Source organism: Aspergillus wentii, assembly GCF_001890725.1.
Source record: "Aspergillus wentii DTO 134E9 unplaced genomic scaffold ASPWEscaffold_1, whole genome shotgun sequence".
Lineage (NCBI taxonomy): Eukaryota > Fungi > Ascomycota > Eurotiomycetes > Eurotiales > Aspergillaceae > Aspergillus > Aspergillus wentii.
Genome location: NW_024467832.1, coordinates 1,093,210 through 1,113,388, shown reverse-complemented (window position 1 = coordinate 1,113,388; position 20,179 = coordinate 1,093,210). Strand labels below are relative to the sequence as shown.

The window sequence follows — 20,179 nt, the reverse complement described above, 5'->3', positions numbered from 1 at the left end:
ATATTGTTTACTTGTCATCTATTGTTGTTATCTTGGAAAATACGTTATGTGAGAAAGCCATTTCGTGAGGGTAGTAGATTTCGTTGAGCTGAGCTCTAAGCTTTTATGTACAGTACTAGTAGTCCCAAGAATAGTATAGAAAAGAAAATCATACAGTTCCACCAAAATAAGTATCCCAAACGCTGAAAATCCAAAACAAAATGCATACCATTGGTATCCAAGAACCCCAGATGTTCTTTGAAAAAAGTAAGACATATGAATCTGAAAAGAAAATAGGGGATATATTGCCAGAGAAATCAAAGACGAAGAAAACCATAGGCTGGATATAAGGTGGAGAAGGTATGGACTCGAGATCGTCTGCAAAGAAAATGAAAAAGAGAGTGAGGAACTCAAAATAGAAAGGGAATATAGCGTGGACTGGAAATAGACAATTTATCATCACACTGGCTTAGAACGCTCAAAAAAGCACGACACCTGCCAGTTACGTGGTCGTTTCATGATCTCAACAGACTCAAGGGTGAAAGCAGAAAAAAGGAAAGGAAAAGAGATGAAAAGAAAGAAATTAAGAAGAAAGAAAGACTGGAAGAGGAATACATCAGGCCTCGACCTTCTTCCGACGGGCAAAGAGCCGAGAAAGAGTGTTTGTTGATTCTTTCTTGCTGCCTGCGAGCGAGGATGCAGCTCTAGCTGGAGGCTCCGGGGGTCCAGTGTTTCTAAGGAAGTCGGCCAGTGCGCTGGTATCAGTCTGTCTCTGAGACTGAGCAGGTGGTGTACCGTGAGTGACATGAACTGCAGCTCCTGCACCCCGCTCCTGGCCAACCTTCGCAGCATAGTTTGATTGACCGGCAGAAAAGTTACCGGAGTCTTGTCGCGTGGAAGACTTCGAAGAGCCGCCAGTGGTGCGAAGAAAGCGAGCCTTCATAGAGGACGCGTTTGCAAGGCTAGAGCTCTTGTATGATGATACGTCGATAGCCAGAGGCTGTGGCGGCGTGTCCGACTCGGGCGGAGGAGCATTACGCAGGAAGTCAATCAAGCTTTCTTCCTCTCGCTTCGGTTTTGATGGCTCTAGGAGCTCTTCCAACTCATCGTCATCGTCATCAGAATCAATGGCGTAGGGGTCTGGCACTCGGCGTTGTTTCCGCACTGGGAAGGGGTCGTCAAATTCATTTGCGCTACTTGAAGGCGGCGGTGCCTGTTTGATAGGCGCTGCTTGGGCGTTCGTGCGGGCGACAGAATCGAGAAGTCCAGTGCGTGATCCAAATGAGGCAAGGGACTTGTTCGCCACGGACTCATCTTGAGTGCTGGCAACCGAGTCTCTGGTAGGGGGATCTTGCTGAAGTTGTGCAGAGTCGAATGGCCGCAAGTCATCTGAGTCCATTGTATTCCGGAAAGGAGCAACTGTACGAGGAATGCGATGAGCTCCTGACATTGGTGGTCCTTCGCGAATGAAGTCTATTAGGTCCGAGGTTTGCTCACTCTTTGCGGCTGCGGCGGGGCGAGCCTGCAGCTTTGGGCTACTCCGAGTTGAAGCCGCGTCCTTCGAGAGAGCGCTTGCAGGCCGCGAAAACTTCTTGGATATGATAGTAGCGTCCGAGAGCCGGCGCGAGCGCGGGGACTGGGCACCGTCAGGCACGCTTCGGGGAGTATCAGGGCCGGTGGACTTGAGAAAGTCGGCAAAATCACGAGTTGATCCATTGGTCGCCCTTGCATCCCGTGCCGCGCCCAGTCTCGGTTTTTGCCCCAGGCTCGATCGGGGTTCTTGGATAGTGGGTTTGTGTTTGGGTAGATCGGAAGATTTGGATTTGGAAACCGGTGGGAAATCCAATGTTCCTCTGGAAGAGGCGTTGGATGTTCGCGGTCGCGATTCATCTCCGGGGAGAGGCGTATTTTTCAGGAGGTCAGCCAAGTCCGCAGTGTCCGAACGATTAGCTCTCCATCGGGGCGAATCAGGTATCTTAATAGCGCAAGTCAGCGATAATGTTCCAAAAATGATCTGATATATAATCTACTTACCTCCATCTCCCTCATGCTCCTCGGTGTGAGGGTGAAGTGAATCGTTTCATCGCTGCGGATCAACTTATCCAATCCAGATCTATCAGCGTACGCCGATTCGCCGCTATCAGCAGATGCTCGACTTGTCTCAGAGGAGCTTCGAACGCGCGTAGAGCCGGAATCACCCTGTGGTCGGCTAATAAGGCCTTTCAGTTTGTGCGAAACTTGAGATGTGGTTGATCCGGCCGTAACTGGACGTTTTTCACGGGCGCTGCTGAAGCTGTCTGATCGACGAGATCTGGAATAGGTAGAGGAGGCCATTGATGTCGATGGCCGGGATGACAAGCGCTGAACAGCTGCTCGTTCGGTTCCAGGTGTTGTTACTGTCGGGCTTGACCGTCCTTGACCATGCAAACTTGATGTTGTGAGAGACAAAGGGCTGGGCTTTGGTCGAGTGCGCGAGCGTTCAGAGCGTCCGCTTTCACCAGAGGCGGGTCTACCGGGTTCTGAAATACCCGCCAGGTCCTGAACTGGCTTGCTGGCCACGGCCACGGAGTCATTATCGTCGTCGTCATCATCATCATCGTTTGCGAGGAAAGTTTGAGGGGCAGGGGATGTGGTGGAAGAGGCAACTGATTCGGAGGGTTCTTTAGGAGCATTGTTATCACTGACGGCGTGCTGCACTGGTGGGGAGTCTCCCCCCCCTTGCGTTGGCGGCCGATCTTCAGCGACAGTCTGCACCGCTGGTTCGCTGGCCACAGATGAAGAAATTGACCTGTCTTCTCTTCTCGACGGGTCCCTGCTGGATTTTCGCTTGGGTCGTTGTATAGAAACCGGCTTAGGGGCTTTTTCGCACATTCCGCGCCCTTCAAAAATCTCCTCTGAATCCTCTTGTTGCCGATCGCTCATGCCCTCAGCTGAAGTCTGTGCGCTACTGATTTGACTAGTTGCAACTTCAAGCGACGATGCATCAGTCTGCGGGGATGTAATAGGGGCTTCCAAATCACGACTCCTTTTCTGTTCGGCAACACTGCTCACTCCCTCCTCTGTCGTGACTTCGCCTTGCTGCGACTTGGAAGCGACAGCCATCTTGAACTCAGTAGGTTCCACTGGTTCCTCGTGCTCATACATAGTTTCCAGCCTTCGTCGTTCTTCAGACGGGGTGGGAGAGGCTTGAGCAAGAGTGTTTTCACCTTCTGGGGCGCTCGGTGCGTCAGAGGAGGCGTTGGGCAAAGATCTCGATCGGGCATGGCGCGTTTTTCCGATCTGGATTGGAGTAACGGGAGAGCTTGTCATGGATGATGGTGATCTTGGTGAAGAAGTGGAGGGCGAACAGAGGACCATCAAACTCCTGGGGCGGACTTTGTGGGCGACCACGGCCTGCATAGTCTGGATCTCGCCATCTATATCGGCGTGAAAACCCGGGATCTCGATTTCCTTGACATCGTGCTCGCTCATCGGCAGTGGGATGGAGGCAGGGTCAAGCTCTTTGGGTCCAGTGGCTTGCGATTCGATAGAGTGCGGCTGCATCTCATCGATGGTGACGATGCTGCTCTTGCGACTACCAGCTAGGGTCGGGTTTGTGATGTTACGGCGCATAAATGATTCTCTAGAGACAGTGCGCGAGAGAGTGAGCGCGCGAAGACGTTTTCTCCAAGTGCGCCAAAGTCTTCCCAGAGTCGCATTCAAGGCCAGCTTTTCCATGTCATGATCTTCCACCACAAGGCGGTTCATACTGCCTCGCTCCGCGCCTGATTCGGTGACCTCGTCGTGCTCAACGCCGAGTCTCGTTGCCAATCGAGACCGGGCCGTTTCACCGGCGATCACCAACCCCTGCTCACCGAGATGTTCGATAATGGATGTGAGGAAGATGGCAGCCGCGGGAGTGATGTTGCCTTCGTGGCTGGTGAATCTCCGCGGGGCACCTTCTCGATCGACAAGGCCATCTTGCGCGATATACTCATCCTCGTCGTCCTCCTCCATATCACCCAACCGTGTATACACCATGCAGCGCAGACGGGTCAGTTTCCACGAGCGAAGCAGGTCAAATTCCCCGGCGGGTTCCCGACCCCCGCGGAAGTCGTATTGTTCATCTTCCGCGCCGCCCATGTACTCACTCAGTTCGTCATCTGCGGCGGAGACGACCTCTTTCGCGAGCCGGGGTTTCAACACCTCGGCCACCGCTGGTCGGATGGATGTTAATTGTGTCGATTTGGACGCCGCCAAAATATTGAAAAGGAGATGGTCAAGAAACCCGTTCAAGAGCCCGAGAGCTGCTGGCGTGACGAGAGCGCTCGCACCTGTGCCACTTTCGTCTTCGGCTACAAAATCGGCCGTGTTGAATTCCTGGTCCGCGGTGATGATCTGCGAAGCGGCAGATGATGCGATAAAGGCCGGCGGGGGATTGACGGGCGGGGGAGCAAACAGATTGCTCCGAGGAAGTTGCGAATCGCTGGACATGCTGGTACTGCGCGAACGGGCAACGCCCAAGTCGAAAGACTCGGGGCCTTTGGAGGGATGTATTGTTGCCATTTTCCCGTCCGCGATGGAAGGAGAATTGGCTGAATAGATATTATTTTGGTTTCAAAGGGATCCCAACGTAAATCAAATACTAGATCATTCTGCCGATTGGATGTGTCTGGTCAGCTTGCTTTGCATTCTTACACAGCCCACCCCTGCTGTAGTAGGCACTCAAACCCAGCAGTGGTACAGGGAATGATAGACATACCCGTGAGATTTATTAGGTGATATTCATTCATCTCATCACACAGGTTGATATTATAGCGTCATAAGAGAAAGGAAATGGAAGGAAATAAAGCAATAAAAGAAAGGAAGGGAAAAGAAGCAGTCAGGAGGCCGACAGACGGTAGTATATAGCCTGTCAGTAAATGACGGAACACCGACTGACTCGTCAAGAAAGATCCAGCAGACAGCAACACAAAGGGAGCTGAAGGCGACAAGAAGAAAGAAAAGACGAGCGACAGACGGACTGACAGATAGACAGCTGGACGAGAATAAGGAGAGGTGGAGCCATATGAATTCGTGTTGTCGGGGTGGACAGCCGATAGCGCAAGTGTAATTTTCTTCCCTCTGGGTGAAACTGGACGGGTGGGTGGAGAGAAGCACGAGTAGAGGCGGCCACAGTTTCACCAGGCACGAGGTCCCTGTCCTGATCGACAACGGGGAACGAATTGCCACTGATATTGGAGTTGTTCATCCATGGATTCATTCGGTATTAACCAGAGTTCTATCAGGTACGATCCTTCTCTCCCTCTATTCTCCCTCTACTCTGTGTATCTCTACTCTCTACTGTACTCTGTATCTCTGTTAACTGTATCTAATACTCTACTATGTACCAGGGTGTGTATCACCAACGTCCCAGGACAGGGGAAGCAAAAGGGGCCGAAACAGCCAATGGAAGCCATGGAACACTTTAGGTCCAACCTAACCGACCCTCAGACCCTGCAATTGCTTTCTTTTGCGGCGACGTTTTCATCGGCATCGGCAGAATTGCTTTTCTTCTTTTTATATCTTTGTTCTTTATCTTATATTCCAATTTATTACCCTTCATCAGTTCATCTCTTTCATCGCAAGTCAATAAATTACGAGAACAGATGATAGTCCGTCTCGGAGGTTTCCCCCCCCCCATCGTCGATTTGAGACTATCGATCCGAGAACCAAGGAACACCTTGGGTCGTCTGAGGTAATAGTAGACTGCCTTCCAGCCTAATAGGAGGCCAAACCTTGTTTCTCATTCGATCGTCTTTCTTTGGTGTTGATTGTTTGTCGTTGTGCTCCACTGTCTAGGGGCAGATAGCCTGTTCTCGATGGAAAAAATGGAAAAATGGTCATGTATTTCCGGTACGGGATATCCGACCAGATCTCCTATCTAGGAAGTTACAGAAGACTCGAATAGGGAGGTAGTAGAAGTGCATGTGCTTTCAACTGATTGACACTGAGACAACCTACTTTTGAGTATCTACGTATGCACTTTATCTCTTATTACTCTGTGACTGTATTTCTGTTCTGATTCTACACTGATTCTTCTGCAAATCAACCGGTGGATCACCACCATGTGGCTCACATACGCAGTCAAAATGCCCCACTGTGGAAAATTAGAGAATGTTCATTTGCATCTGCTGAGACTTCTTTGACCCATGGATATCAAGATTCATTCCCAGCACTCTGGAATAACTGTTTACAGTAATGTTCAACGGAATACCACTACTACCATGGGAGGAAGCAGGTACCTAGTTATGTGGTAGTTGGTACCAAACCAGTGGTTCCGCCTCGGTCAGGCCAATATCAGACAAAAGCGGTGTGATATCATTCTGGTGGATATCTTTGCCATCTGCTAGACTGCTAGACTGCCAGAGTGCCAAGTGGCTGTGGCTTCTGGAATAATAATTAATATATTAATTAGTCTGTTCAGCTACATGTATCATCATGGACCCCTAGACAGTAGAACAGACATTTGAAATATCCAAGGCAACGACAAAATCCTACCACCAACAAGGCTGAACAACAATCAACACTGATTATCGTTACATCTCACAGGGCGCAGCAGTTGGCTACTACTCCTGTCGTGATCATCTCGAGTTCGTATCATTGTATGTGGCTATGGCTGGTTATTTCAGTATGTCCAGAATATATCCCTGTCAGGTCGGGCCCTGCAAGTCTCACCTGCATATCAATGCATGAGTCAACGTCAACGTCCATTCGGGTCCCTCGTACGCTTTCTTCTTTTCTTTTCTTTTCTTTTCTTTTTTTTCCCCCTCTCCGAGTCAGTTGGTTATTAAAATAAACATTCTCCGATTCATTAGATTGTTTTCTGGCTGCAGAATATGTCAGACTACTTCTCTGCCCCCAACTTGTCTTGCTGTCCTCCTGACTCAGTTTCCCCTTGCTTACATAGGTACTTTCATGTCAATTCTCAAAATCAAGTTCAAAATAGCACCAGTTGTCATCGCCCGTAAATAACAATCATCCCATTCGTGCCCACTGTCGCTCTTTCGCGGCCTGATGCGTTGATCAACATGCGCCGGTCGGGTGCCGCTCAAGTCCGTCATTCGTCCACTCCACTGTAATGTTCATCAGAGAGAAAAGGGGGGGGGGGGGGAATAATATCCGGCATGAACGAACAATGGAAATGAACAATAATGGCGGTCCTGCCCAGTATGGTAATAGTCTAACCGTCCCCAGAGACACGGGAGAATGGAGGTTGGAGTATGGAGTAATCAATACCGATTATCCTCATCTGCCGGCTTACATTCTCCTGATTCCCAACGGCAGACTGCTGACGACTACTGCAGAAATAACTTCAATACTACGGGTACTCTCAGAGTATAATGAGAAATAAAAATCAATTAAACCCGAAATTCTCGTAACTCATAGCAACTTTTCATCAAGCACAGTCGCTCACTAAATATAAACGCCCTCAAAGATACCTAGTTTAATCCATCCTCGCTTCAAGCGAGTCAATCACTCATGTTTTTTTTTGGTGTTTTATAATTTTCTTTCCATAACCCATATCCATATCCATGATCCATCGATTTTGCTTCTCGTAATCGAGCTTTTTTGTAGTAGGGATATATCACTCTGAGGCGCAGATATTCCCGTTTTCGAGGGCACAGGCAACGCCGCCTGCAAAAAAACTCAGCTCGTCCTCGCCAACATCAACTTGGTCATTGGCCAGCCTCTCTGAAAGGAGGCATTCGATTTTGCCCAAGAGAGCTTGGTTGGAATTTTCGGTCTGTTCCGAAGGGACCTGAGCTCCCTTCTCTTCGCTGATGTGGACCAGCTCATCAAGCTCTTCTTTGGCCACTAGATTGCCGAATACGCCAATAACATGATTCAGCACATGTTCAAGATAGACACCATTGGTGCTGATTGCTTCCATGGGCTGGGGCTGTGTCCGGCCCATTTTGATCTCGTCCACCCGGGCACGAAGGTGTGATTTGTATTGGGAATCGGCAATCCCGTTGATGCCGTTCATGTAAGCAACGAAGATGCGTTTGTCAAGATCAACGACATCGCGTGTATGTTCTTCGGGCCTGTCTGCATTGGGGCCATGGTTGTGGTCATCCTCGCCGTCATCCATGAGGTCTGCTGACGGGTATTCTGTCTCAACAAGTTGAAGGCTGCCCGAATTTCGAGCCAGCTCCATCAACTCATGACAGGTCATTTCAGTATCGGGGCCTTCGTCATCAGAAGGTTCTGGTGCTTCAATATAGTGCACATTTGTGTCAAATCTGACCATAGATTCGAATTCGAACGCAATGAATGAACCATCAAGGGATTCATCATCGTCATCGTCATCATAGGTGTCTGACATGATGTCCGAGGCGTCGTCCCAAGCTGCGACTTCGTACATATCCTCGTCATCGTCATCGCTTTCTTCGGATAGAGCATCGTAACCAAAGTCAGACGCATCAGACCCGTATCCTGATTCGCATTCTGAGTCTTCTTCAAGATCCGTGGATGGTTTCTTCAAAATAGACTTTGGATAGGTACGATGAGATGAATCAGAGGCAGGTGTCGAGGATGAGGATGAGGAAGTCGGTTTTCCCGTGGTATTCGGGTTGTTCGAAGCAACCGAAACCTCATCCGAGGCGTAACAGCTGTCCTGAGAGATCGAGATCTCGAGATTGGAGAATCCAGATGAAAATGACTCCCAGGATTTTCTGTTAATGTTTGGTTCGCCCATTTTGACGTCTTGCAAGTCCATAGTGAGGACAATTGCTGAGAATATAATAGTGCGAATTTGTGAATGCAAAGATGCGAGATCAAGTTTGAAACTAAATTCCCCACACCTAGCTTTAGTATGTGGTTTTACAGTATGTCTTTTTGTTTGTTCGAGAGAAATGAGTCGTTCTGTGCTGTTTTCGAGAGAAAATGGCTTCGGGGGCCTCCAAAAAAGAGATGGGAGTCCATGGTGAAGCCGAGCGTGAATCAAAGTCCACTTAAGGAGAGCCGACAAGAACAAGATAACAAGCCATGGTGAAGATATTGATAACGTGGATATTTACTTGCAGAATCGTTGAATCGGTTGGGTGTAGTCCATGCACTTCTGATTGTTCTGATGGCTTTGAAATTTCTCAATCGAACACTGGGAGTTGATTTGTTTTCTGTCTTTCGAAAATCGTCTGGATCTGAATGACTTTCCGATGCAATACATATAGGTTGTTGAATGTCTCGTTGGAAGGAAGAAAGGTTTGGGTGAGATGAGCCGTTGTGTTATTCACGGCTGAAAAGAACACGACGCGTTTCGTGTCCTTCGTGTGTGTAAAGTCGTCGCCGACGTGTCTCAATAACTAGAGACTATGGTAGTTTTTCAGTTCGTTTGGGGTAGCTTGGTAGGTTGATGTCCAGGACGATGGCAAGAGTCCTGGCTTTATAAAGTCATTCCCACTTTTCGCGGGGGATGATGTGGAAGCCGGATGACCGTGGCGGGGCAAGGGGCAAATGTGGCAGTGGGAAGACGAGATTTCCCCCAACCAAATCTCAGATGCAAAATAGTAGATGTTCAGACGTCCAAAGAGAGGACAATAATAGAGTGGGATTAGCACGACAGATAGTGCCTGGGAGAAACGAGAAGAAGGGGAGGAGTCGATCCAAGGGTGCGGCTGTAAGGCATATCCGGCGAAGGTCGGCTCAGCTCAGTTTTCCGTCATTGTCACCTGACTTTCCGGTCATCTGTTTGCAGGGTTCGGCTATCGGATTACCCGAAATGGACTAGTGTAACCCAACAGCCTGACTCAGCCTGGGTTTGTCACGCTTCCTTGTGATTCTCCACGAACAGCGATGATGAAAATAGCCTCATGATCAGAGGCTGTGTGGGCTTTTCTGGTCTTTTCGCGTTGACTCTCGAGTTTTCCAGGATTCATCATCCAGGTGTGGGCTTCTTGCAGATCAAGATGTCACCAACCATCATTGCCGCCATGGGGTGTGATTGCACCAGGACATGCAGGCAAGATACAACAAAACGTCATATTTCTGGAAATTCTCTCCCCAACGCCTAACAAGGAACGATTCTTTTGTCTTTCACAAAGGCGAAGACGCTACAATGATCTACAGTGTACTAAAAATACTGTGCAGGAACTCAACTCCTTTGATATGTAATACAGGTCATATCAAGTAGCTTTGTTTATCTGCAGTCTTTGGAGTTCATGCTCTTTGGTGCTACTACCTCTCATACAAGATTGTGGTTTCGGATTGATTCAGACTTGATATGGGCAGCAAGGCTACCGAGAACTACTGTACATCCTGGTAGTAATTCTTTGTCGTGCTCTGGCCAAAAATAAAATGACACACAAACCGGGCGCTCTAACGTTTTGGCTCAATGCGCATTGGGACAAAGAAAAGAAAGAAATACGAGTATTCTCCAGAAGAAGAAATTGGTACCTCCTTGCTAGGTCCACATGGGCCCTCTTCTTTCTTTGGAAATAGCCGGACAAATGGCGCACATGCTGGGGGAAGAACAAAGCAACGCAACGCAGCACGCCATGTATGGTTCAGGCCTCATCAGGTCGAATATATGCAACCCAATGGGCCTGACGATCAAAATACTGAGCACTATCTTTGATTGGATCATTCCATGTGCTGTCAGTCCTGCAGGTAAAACGTGTCCGGATGCATGCACCTATGCTCTATCTCTCGGCAAGCTTATTCCATACAAAAAGTGATAATTATAGAAAGCCGAGTGTCTACTACTACCTTGACTGCAGATCCCCTGCACGCTTGTTTTTCGGCCAGCTAATCACGATTGCCAATGGTAGGTGCGTTTCTTTCTCGAATGCCAGAGATCTGTCTTCTTTGCATTGCTGGAGTGGGCGCGCATTCCACCCAGCCGCAGCATTCCGATCCACATTCCACAAATCCTTATAACTTTGTCAGTGCACAGAGCGTCCCGAATAGCCTCAATGCAGTACAGCTACAGATGGGATGGCCCAGTGTTCGTCAATCAGGGGATCAATATACCCACCGAGTCAACTTTGTTTGGTCGGTTGGCGAAGCAAAACTATCATGACGCTTACATTAAAGTCGTAGAAGTCACTGGCACAGCTTCTGATTTGCTGTCTGGTGGCGGGTTAATGCCGTCGAATCCGACGATGATGTTGCGTCTTTGATTCGTCAAATGCGCGTCTCTATTGTCAAATGCTATATATATTCTTCTTTCATTGGTTGAGCCCTCCTCGATCCCCTCCAGGGCCCGCTATATCTGACCTGCTGATACCTTGCTCACTGTTTTGGGTTTAGTGAGGGTTGCATTCCAACGGGTGGCCTTCGAGCTCAAGGTCTCTCCACTTTGGATAGGGTACTGGTAGAGACGGGGGTTGGAAACCAATTCAGCCACCTCTATTTCGAGTTCCTGCATTTGGTGCAGGTAGGGCCTGGGGAAGTCTTGGCCATTCGATTGGGAGAGTGTGGACTATACCCGCCCTGAGGGTACATTCCTTAGCCATCTTTAGAGCACCAGGAATGCGTGCATAATCCTTGAGGCTGGTATCCATCGCGACCCTTCAAATAGGGCCTTGTGTCTGTTGTTTGTTTGCTTTGCTTTCTTTGCATCCTCTGCAGTGTTTTCTTTGATTGTCAATTGTTCAAACTGTCCCTACACGCATTCCTCCCATCTTGTCCAACCGTTCGTTACTGCTAAACGGAACACCGGCCGATCTTCCGAACTCTACTCGACCCAGATCCGGTCCCGTCACCTCTTGCCAATCATATCTGATCTCCCAGAGGTCATTGACCACTCTTTTGGCCATCTCCTCTCATTTCGCCGCAAACGGAAACCAACCTGACAAGATGTTGGCCCAACCATTCGACCATTCGTTCAATGACTTATTTAATCAGTACGTCAATATGGAGTCTTCCAACGTTGATGCCAACAAAGACGTTTCATTCTCGGGCGACTTCGACCAAATCTTCCCTCTTGACTCGTTATCGAGTGAATGTGGCGATCTTTCGCCCACCGTCTCCACCGCCAAGCACCCTCCTCAATCGTCACCTCAGCCCTGGGGTAAAGACCTCTGGGCCCTGCAGGAGGACGCAAGCTCGTCTGCAGAGCAACAGGACTTTTCTTTTCATGACACTGTCCACCCCTCCGCCATCACAGATCCCAGTCCCGCTTTAGAAACACCAGCATCCCACCCTGCACAAGTTGCACCAGTTCAAAGACCTTCCAAATCGCCATCCACACCTCCGGCCACTCCCAGCCGTAAAGCTACCAGAAACCCTTTGGTCACCCCAAAATCCATCCGTCGTCGGGATCCAAATGAGCGTCGTGGCCTGCTGCGTAAGCAGAGCTATTCCCCTAGTTTGATGCGCTCTTCTCAACTCCAGAAAAGCAGAATGGCGTACCCAGAAGCCTGGGCCCAACGATTCCAGGACTTTGGTCTTCGTGGCTCAGATGACCACCTACCATTGTCTCCTCCACCTTCTGATTTTGTTCAGCGTCAGAACTTCCAGCCGGATAACTACCCTCAGCAGCAGCAGAACCGCTCTGATGGGCTCCCGCCAGCAGATTCAACCGAGATGCCTCATCAGTATGACACCACCATTTTCAACCAATCTCCAGCGATTTCGATGCCATCGCCCTCAGCTGGAGCGCTGGCAAGACAGCAGCAACGGTATTTAAGTAACTCCGCATTGACCACTTCAAGTCCACCGTCAGACGACATCTTTTCTCCGCATTCCTCAGCCCCTCAGTCCATGTCCTCGTGGCATTCTGATTCTTTCAGCACTCCTGCACTCTTCACCCCCGACCTTAACAGCCAAGACGCCCAGGCATGGTGGTCTCCGATGGCTTCTCGCGTCGCACAGCGACCTTCATATCAACCAATGGTCGCATCCCCCGCTCCCCAGCGACCAATCCAGAACACAAATCAGCAAAATGACATGATGCAAGGGGGACTTATGATTCAGTTCGATCCTTCATTTGACATGTCTGCTACATCCACCGAATCATCATTCCCATCAACGACCATGCCCTCCGCACCTACCAATCAAGAGAGTCACTCTTACCAAGTCCCTCCCACTGCTCCGAAATTCATTGAATCCTCCTTCACTACCGCCCCTCAGGTCCAAAACCCTCAGCGATCACCATCTCTGTCGCCGAGGACTGGCGTATCACCAAAAAATGGATCAACCACGCGAAACAACATCAACATGAAGGCGCAGCAGCGCCGCACTCACAACCCAAAGCTATCATCTCACACAATGAGTGCTCCTAAGCCGGTCAAAGCAACCGGTGGGTCCTCGGGTAGTCCCCGGGGTTCCAACAAGTCGTCGGTTACTGTGTCTTTCGTCAACTTCACTGCGAATGACTCCAGAAAGATTTTGGGCGGAGTTGCTCCCAGCGGCAGCTCCAAGACAAAAGCAAGACGAGAGCAGGAAGCCCGAGATCGACGTCGCAAGCTCAGTGAAGCCGCTTTGGACGCGGTGAGAAGATCTGGCGGTGATGTCGAAGCTCTCGAGGCTGTCTTATGCTAAAGAAAATGTTTTCGTTTTCTATGTGTTTTTATTACTTGATTATTCCCCATATACTCCCTATGTAATCCCGGTCAATTGTTGGATATTTGTTTGAATTGTTTGTTTTAGGCGGTGGTCGTTTGGGTGTCCTGGGTCTGTTATTTTTTGAGGGTTTCCAAAATCGGTTCACAAAATGTTAGATCTGTCTTTTTAGACTCGTACACACATTATTATTACATTAATTCTATAATGTTTATTTACAAGCTGGTTTTTCCTAGTATTTCAAATGTCCTTAGCAATATACTCTATGACCTCATAAATATATATGGCTGCAGCCCCCATTTTATGTTGAATCATATATTGAAGACTCACACCGTTTCATTATGCAGAAGTTATGCATTATTCTTTTCTTAACTTAATATAGTATTGGTATCTTATTAGTATCAGTGGATCAAGAAAGGCTTTTAGATCATATCGATTGGAGATTCATTATAAATAAACCATTGAATAATATACATGTGTTGAACAACAGCAAAGCCCCCCAAAGTAATAGTGTTTAGTATAGCGTTGCATATCGCCCATATTATAAATTCAAGATCCCAATCCTAGGGGAATGAAGGGACGGAACATGCGAGTTTGAATTTGAATGTGGAACATGCGTGATATCAAATCAGTAGTGTTTCACAGAGGTATGCACATATCCTTCTCGAACTGAAATTCACCCGAGGCACATAGAGCAGTTTTATTGCCTTGCATAGTGCAGTTGCTCTCTTAAGAGAAAGGGCCCACAGGTATCGGATGTCGAAGGACTGTCCACACTTGCCATCGTCGAGCAGCAGCTTGATAGCTACTCGATATACACGGAGCCCAAGTATCGAATCACGATTTCTATCACCGCTGCGAAGTCGACGGGGACCATGGTTCTGGCTGCCAGCCTTCGCCTTGAGCCTGCTGTGCCTTAGCCCAAGGGTCCTTGGCGGGTTTTTGTTCGGTGACCGGCTTCTGTGTTTCTGGACTTGAGGTATTCTGGGCAGGATTCTGGGCGGGCTGCTTCAATGTAGGATCACTGGAGGTTGCAGGCAAAGGCTGTTGTCTCTGGGGCTTATCGAGGTAGGACGGTTTGCTTGCCCAGCGTTCATCGGCCAGTCGGGCGAGTTGCTTCATCTGCAATTGGCGGAGGACATCCTGTTGCTGTTCTTCGATGGACGGAGGTGTCGGACGGACATATCGTAGCCATTGATGCCATTGAGCTGAAGATGAAAAGCGTTGTTAGCTGGGCGCCTTGTTATCATAGGGAGGGACAAGACTCACGGGTGACCTGAACGTCGGCGTAGTGGGTTTTGGGGTTGTATTTGACGATGCGCCTGAAGCGCCCGGCGTTCAATGCATCTTTGAATTCCCAATAGGTGTTACCCGTCAAATCCGAGCCTGTCGTGAGATGGTTAGATGGTCGTCGTCGTGGACGGGACAAAAGAACATACCAACTAGGAAGGATTTTCGCCACGGCAATCGAAGGCTTTTCCACTTGAACCACAGGCTATTCACCGGACTCATTGGACCCAGTGAGCTATTGATATGACAGCGCAATAATTATGAGGAAAGGCGATAATAAATAATAGGAGGCGGAGACGGGGCGGTAGTGGTGGTGCTAATAATAATTACCTGAGGTCGTACTGGTCGAAAAAGGGCACGGCACATCCTCAGGCACTAAACGGCTCGAACGTCATCGGCGGCCGCAGCAGTTCGCAGTGGAGCCCAAAGACCAACATTCCATAACTCCCTCGCTCGAGGCTGTGGCTTACTTTCTCCTGAGTCAGAAACATTTTTCAATTCCATCGTCCCAGCAATCTGTCTTTTAGTCCTTCATCTTTCCAGAACACTTGTATATAAAAGCCCGTTTTGCCTGTGAATCCTTCAGGACCCCCACTCGAGTCCCTGCCTATATCTCCTGATCCGCGGGGCATTATCGACAGAGGCAAACGACAACAAGGGAACAAAAGGGTTATCACCATATTACTGTACATGGTTTCGAATTAGCTGAATCGATCTATTTTGCATCCACAACATGGCGTCCGTTACCTCGTTGGACAAGGACCTTCGCAATATGCGACTGTCCCGCTATACCCCACAGGCCGCTGGAGAAGTGCGTGACTGGATTGAGGATGTGCTTCAAGAGCGACTTCAAGGGGGCGATTTGCTAGATGCGCTGAAGGATGGTGTTGCTCTCTGCAGGTAGGTGGATCTATTCATGTCCCTGTTGCCTTTCTCACAATCGCTGACGTTAATAATTAAAGACTAGTCAACCTCGCGGTTTCGCCAGGCGTCAAGTTCAAGAAATCATCAATGCCTTTTGTGCAGATGGAGAACATCTCTCATTTCCTTCGCGCGTGCCAAATACCACCACTCAGCCTTCCTCCACACGACGTCTTCCTCACGGTCGATCTTTATGAAGGCAAGGACCCGGCGCAAGTTCTCCAATGTCTGTCGTCCTTCAGCAGAAGGGCTAATGCCCTCGAGCCCAGCAAGTTCCCTCGCTCAATCGGCGTTCAGAATAAAGCTGGAAGTGTGAGTCCGAACGTGACTGGCTCCAGTCAAGGAGGTTATACCCCCACGAAATTGCGAGGAGCCAGCGCAAACTCAAATGGCTCAGGCTTTTCAAGCCCTGCTAAGTCCCCAAGCACCTTGAGCAGCTGGAGCAAGAAATCAGATGAGCACTCTACAATGCCAGCCTGGAACATCCACCAATATGGCTACATGGGCGGCGCCAGCCAAGCCAACCAAGGAGTCGCTTTTGGTGCTCGCCGGCAAATTACAACCGCTGCTCCACATGTGCCAAGCCTACAAGATAAAGAGAAGCGTAGGCGCGAAGAAGAGGAACGACTCCGTTTGGAGAGACAGGAAGAAGAACGGATGCGGCAAAGAGAACGGGAGGCAGAGGAAGACCGGGCCAAAGCAGAGGAGGAGCGCCGATGGGAAGAGGAGACTTCTCGTCTGAGAGAGAAAGAGCGTCGCGAGGTTGAGGAAGAAAGAAAACGCTGGGATGAGGAACAGCGGCAATGGGAACAAGAGGACAGCCGTCGCGTCCAAGAGGAAAGAGAAGTAGAAGAGAAGATGGAAAAGGAGCGACAGCGCCGAAGAGGCACCAGTGATACCCACCTCAATGGCCAATTCCTCAGTCAATACCAGGCCAGCCAGACTGGGGGAGCCGGCAGCGAATCACGGGACAGTCAACGCATCTTCGAGCTCGAACAACAGCTGGAACAGGCTAAGCAAAGAGAACAACAGTATGAGCAAGAACGTCAGGATCTCCAGGAAAAGAAAGCAGCTGAATCTCGCAGCCGGAGCCGTGCTCGACCTGTGCCCGCCAAACCAAGCTACAACCTGTCTTCTCTCGAGCAAGAACGTCGTATGCTTCGCACAGAATGGAACGACCATCAAAACGAGGAGCCTATCGATGAGTACGACGACGCTCCCCCCATGCCACCACGGCCACTCCCCGACCCAACGGCCTCTGCCACTGAAACACCCCCTCCTATGCCCCCTCGACCACTTCCCGAGCCCACGGAGCAACGGGCAACACCATCTGAAGTCGCCCCTCCCAAGCCACCCCGTCCCCTTCCTGACCCAGCCGCCTACGCCCAGCACCGGGAAAACCGAGAGAACAGAGTAAACCGTTTTCTCGCTGCCCAAAAACCCCCGGTTGCTCCCAAACCCGTCGCCCACCGCCCTCAAGACTATTCCACTAATGCAGAAGTTGACGCCGAGAACAGTCGCCGGGAAGCTGCTCAGCAGCAGACCCGCGCTGGTGGATGGGCTTCCAAGTCCCTTTTGGAGCGTGAGATGGAACGTGAACGCGAGCGCCAACAAGAATGGGAGGAAGGCCAGAAACAGACCCAAGCAGCGGCCGAAAAGGGCAAGAAAGATGGCACTCTTGGCACAGGGCCAGGCCAGGGAGCCTGGGATGTCCATCAATATGGCTTCCTCGGCGGTGATAACCAGAACAGAGGCGGTCATGGCCTGGGAGTTGGAGGCGCCAGACGACAAATTATCGGCCCCAGGCCTCCCCCGTAAACCATTCGCCAAATGGCGGTTCCATTGTTACCATTTTGATTCTTCACCTCGTGTTTTTGCGACGTATTGATTTATTTTATACCTTTGATTTGATTATGGTTCTGATTTAGTGGATGGATGGGTCTTTCTTCATTTTAAGAGAGGCGTCTATCTATATTGGGTTTTCTGTGATTTCTTTTTGTTATCAATCTATCGGAGGAACTGCATCCAAACAAAGGGTGCGATGGGAATTTTTCTTGTTTTTGGTCAGCTGTAGAAAAGCAGTATGCAATAGAGATGGTCAATTCAATTTTATAGATCTATTCAGATAGAGTACTTGTATGGATCTATTCTATAATCATGCAAGCAAGTGGGCACGCAGAAAAAAGTAGCCTAGGATAACCCCTTCAATCATGAGCCCGCTCATTTAACAGTAAATACTAGCTCTGACAGGTCTAACTATCCCGATCGTCTGTATAAAGGGTCTGACTAGGCAGTATGTCCTGTCCGAACCGTTCTCTTCTATCGAACATGCCGGTCACTCGGAGGAACAAGACTGCGGTCTGAGCGTCTTGTTTCAGGACGGAGGCGGGCGGGATTGTTTGATGAGACTCGACTTGTCGAACGTCCAAGGAGACGTTTGAAACATCCAAACTTGGAGAGAGGAGGGGAAGAAAAGTGGAATAGTAAAGAATTACTCATGATCAACCGTCTTCCTGAGGCAGAACTTCGTCAACGAGAAACATCAAGCGCTCTCCACTCTCTAGTAGCCAGCACCATTCGATATCCTCGGCTCTGCGACTGTTCTGATTTCTTCTGTTTTCGACCTGTGCCTTATCGGCCCGTGCGATAATGCCGTCCTGAACTGCGGTCTTCAAGAGTGGTGTTACTCGCAAAAGGTCGCTATCAGCCAGGAGGATGACGAGTGATTCGAGCACAATCGACATCTTGGTGTTGTCGACTACGCTAGCAGTGCTCGCTGCGTAAGGGAGGAAGCACTGCTCGAGTTTGGTCTGGTTTAGATACTGCTCGTCTGTGTCGGGGGCGGCATTTTCGCGCATGCGGAAGAGGAGGAATTCACAGAGGGTGGTTTGCGCGGCGGCTGAGAAGTGTGGTAGGACGGACGGACTGACGAAGGCCTGAAAGATGGGGAGGGGAAGATGTCGGATGTTCTCTACAAACAGATGGTATATCTCTTCCAGGGTGGTGAAGGACTGGGGTAGACTTTCAGAAACGTCGGAAAGAAGGTGGAGGAGACGCTGTCGCAAAGCCAGAGATTTGAGACCTCCCAAGAGAGATACGTCACCATTGGCGTGACTAGTGAATGGGACATTCACCTCGGCATCTGCACTAGGATCTCCTGACCGAGTGCCTTTCCTGGTACGTTTCGGTCGTCGAGCTGGGCGTTTGGCCGCGGTATCAGGTTCGTCGGACTCATCCTCATCATTGGCAAGGTAATCACCGTATTCGCCCTCGTCAATATTGACCTCCACTTCTCTCTTTTTGATATTCTGGTTGTCGTTCTTTAAACGTTTCAGCTCATTATGAAACACCTCGCGAAACTCGTTGGTAGAGGTAGCGGTCCCATCGGCGAAAATTGCCCTCAAGATCCTGCGGTCTCGGCCATACCCAGCACTTCCCCCGGCAATGTATCGAAAGATCAAACTCTTTTCGAGCGGATGTTCGTATCCCCTTTTTCTAGATTTAGGATTCTCCTCCTCGGCGGGATTGGATCTGTCAAACTCCCTCTTCCGTTCGTTCCAGTCATCCTCTAGGACCTCGCACATGAATTGAAGCCAGATCTGCCATCTCTCCCATCGCTCAGGATGTAAAACGGAGCAGTTGAATGCCCACCCAACCGCATGCCAAAAGTCCTCTGCTCGCGACCAGATAGATGCCGACTGGCCGAGGTCCAGATTCAATGGCCTGGTTTCATCGGTCTCACTGGGGACAGCCTCGTCATCTGCGCGACGTCGCCCACCACGACGCGAGGATTCAAAGTGCGTGAATGAAAAGGCAAGATCAAATTTTGCAGATTTCGAACCGATCAGGGTATTTGTCAGTCGTAGGAGTCGTAGAGCAGCAGCGGCTGCGTCTTTTTCTTCCGTGGTCTTTGCACGGGTTGTGGTGGACGGGTGGACGAGGAAGGTCGCTGCCACTGCGAGCTGCGGGGGAGTGGGAATATATGCGGGGGCGGACGCGACCGTGCCGGAGGTAAGAATATTCAGCAGGAGTTTCAGAGCCTGGGTGTCTGGGGTTTTGGAAGAATGTTAGCCAGGAAGCTCAGATAACAACCGGGGGAAGGTGGGGTTGTGAAGACGGACAGAGCTTCTCCTCGAAAAAGATGCCAGAGTGTTCAATGAGCTCGAATGGAAGAGCTCTGGCGGGGCGATAGAGAGGCACAGGCGCCTCTTCTTCGATGGCCATGGTGATGTGCGTAGTGAACGACAAGAAGGGTAGTGGGTGAAGCCATCGCCATATCGCCAAATAACGCGACGCGCGCTTATCGATAAGAGCCAATCAGGAGCCTCACAGCCAATCGAAATGATCGGCAGCTGTACATGCCACATAGTAGAGGTTACTATGCTCCCCACCTGTAGTTAGGTGGTGTGGCTAGGTCATATTTGCTTTGTTTTTTGTTTTTGTTTTTGTTTTTTTTTTTTTT

At 49.8% G+C, this 20,179-nt stretch overlaps 6 protein-coding genes across 6 annotated transcripts; 2 read left to right on the top strand and 4 right to left on the bottom strand.

Moving 5' to 3' along the window:
• Positions 1 to 595: 595 nt before the first annotated feature.
• Positions 596 to 4,524, bottom strand: ASPWEDRAFT_166484 (uncharacterized protein; the record flags this gene model as incomplete). The annotated part of the gene is made up of 2 exons (XM_040829999.1): positions 596 to 1,954; positions 2,014 to 4,524. 2 exons carry the CDS (start codon positions 4,522 to 4,524, stop codon positions 596 to 598), a joined length of 3,870 nt encoding a protein of 1,289 aa, XP_040694090.1.
• A 3,061-nt stretch (positions 4,525 to 7,585) lies between these two features.
• On the bottom strand, positions 7,586 to 8,698 carry ASPWEDRAFT_99602 (uncharacterized protein; the record flags this gene model as incomplete). Its single annotated transcript, XM_040839673.1, has 1 exon — positions 7,586 to 8,698. The coding sequence occupies one exon, from the start codon at positions 8,696 to 8,698 to the stop codon at positions 7,586 to 7,588; it is 1,113 nt and encodes a 370-aa protein (XP_040694089.1).
• Positions 8,699 to 11,799: 3,101 nt separating this feature from the next.
• Positions 11,800 to 13,485, top strand: wetA (developmental regulatory protein WetA; the record flags this gene model as incomplete). The annotated part of the gene is made up of 1 exon (XM_040832359.1): positions 11,800 to 13,485. The coding sequence occupies one exon, from the start codon at positions 11,800 to 11,802 to the stop codon at positions 13,483 to 13,485; it is 1,686 nt and encodes a 561-aa protein (XP_040694088.1).
• Positions 13,486 to 13,934: 449 nt separating this feature from the next.
• ASPWEDRAFT_33796 (uncharacterized protein) lies at positions 13,935 to 15,117 on the bottom strand. Its single transcript, XM_040833864.1, has 3 exons — positions 14,946 to 15,117; positions 14,776 to 14,892; positions 13,935 to 14,714 (listed from the first exon to the last, which is right to left on the bottom strand). Exons 1-3 carry the CDS (start codon positions 15,016 to 15,018, stop codon positions 14,356 to 14,358), a joined length of 549 nt encoding a protein of 182 aa, XP_040694087.1. The 5' UTR covers positions 15,019 to 15,117; the 3' UTR covers positions 13,935 to 14,355.
• Positions 15,118 to 15,529: 412 nt separating this feature from the next.
• On the top strand, positions 15,530 to 17,535 carry ASPWEDRAFT_47246 (calponin homology domain protein; the record flags this gene model as incomplete). Its single annotated transcript, XM_040836929.1, has 2 exons — positions 15,530 to 15,696; positions 15,759 to 17,535. The coding sequence occupies 2 exons, from the start codon at positions 15,530 to 15,532 to the stop codon at positions 17,533 to 17,535; spliced, it is 1,944 nt and encodes a 647-aa protein (XP_040694086.1).
• A 261-nt stretch (positions 17,536 to 17,796) lies between these two features.
• ASPWEDRAFT_33794 (uncharacterized protein) lies at positions 17,797 to 20,164 on the bottom strand. Its single transcript, XM_040833863.1, has 2 exons — positions 19,839 to 20,164; positions 17,797 to 19,765 (listed from the first exon to the last, which is right to left on the bottom strand). The coding sequence occupies exons 1-2, from the start codon at positions 19,939 to 19,941 to the stop codon at positions 18,219 to 18,221; spliced, it is 1,650 nt and encodes a 549-aa protein (XP_040694085.1). The 5' UTR covers positions 19,942 to 20,164; the 3' UTR covers positions 17,797 to 18,218.
• Positions 20,165 to 20,179: the final 15 nt, after the last annotated feature.

Excerpts from the sequence above, each read along its gene's own strand:
- ASPWEDRAFT_33796 (XM_040833864.1), bottom strand. The coding sequence starts at position 15,018 with ATGAGTCCGGTGAATAGCCTGTGGTTCAAGTGGAAAAGCCTTCGATTG. Across the intron at positions 14,893-14,945 it reads GCGAAAATCCTTCCTAGTTG|GCTCGGATTTGACGGGTAAC; the intron begins GTATGTTCTTTT and ends ATCTCACGACAG. Across the intron at positions 14,715-14,775 it reads CGCCGACGTTCAGGTCACCC|CTCAATGGCATCAATGGCTA; the intron begins GTGAGTCTTGTC and ends TTTCATCTTCAG.
- ASPWEDRAFT_33794 (XM_040833863.1), bottom strand. The coding sequence starts at position 19,941 with ATGGCCATCGAAGAAGAGGCGCCTGTGCCTCTCTATCGCCCCGCCAGA. Across the intron at positions 19,766-19,838 it reads CTTTTTCGAGGAGAAGCTCT|ACACCCAGGCTCTGAAACTC; the intron begins GTCCGTCTTCAC and ends CCAAAACCCCAG.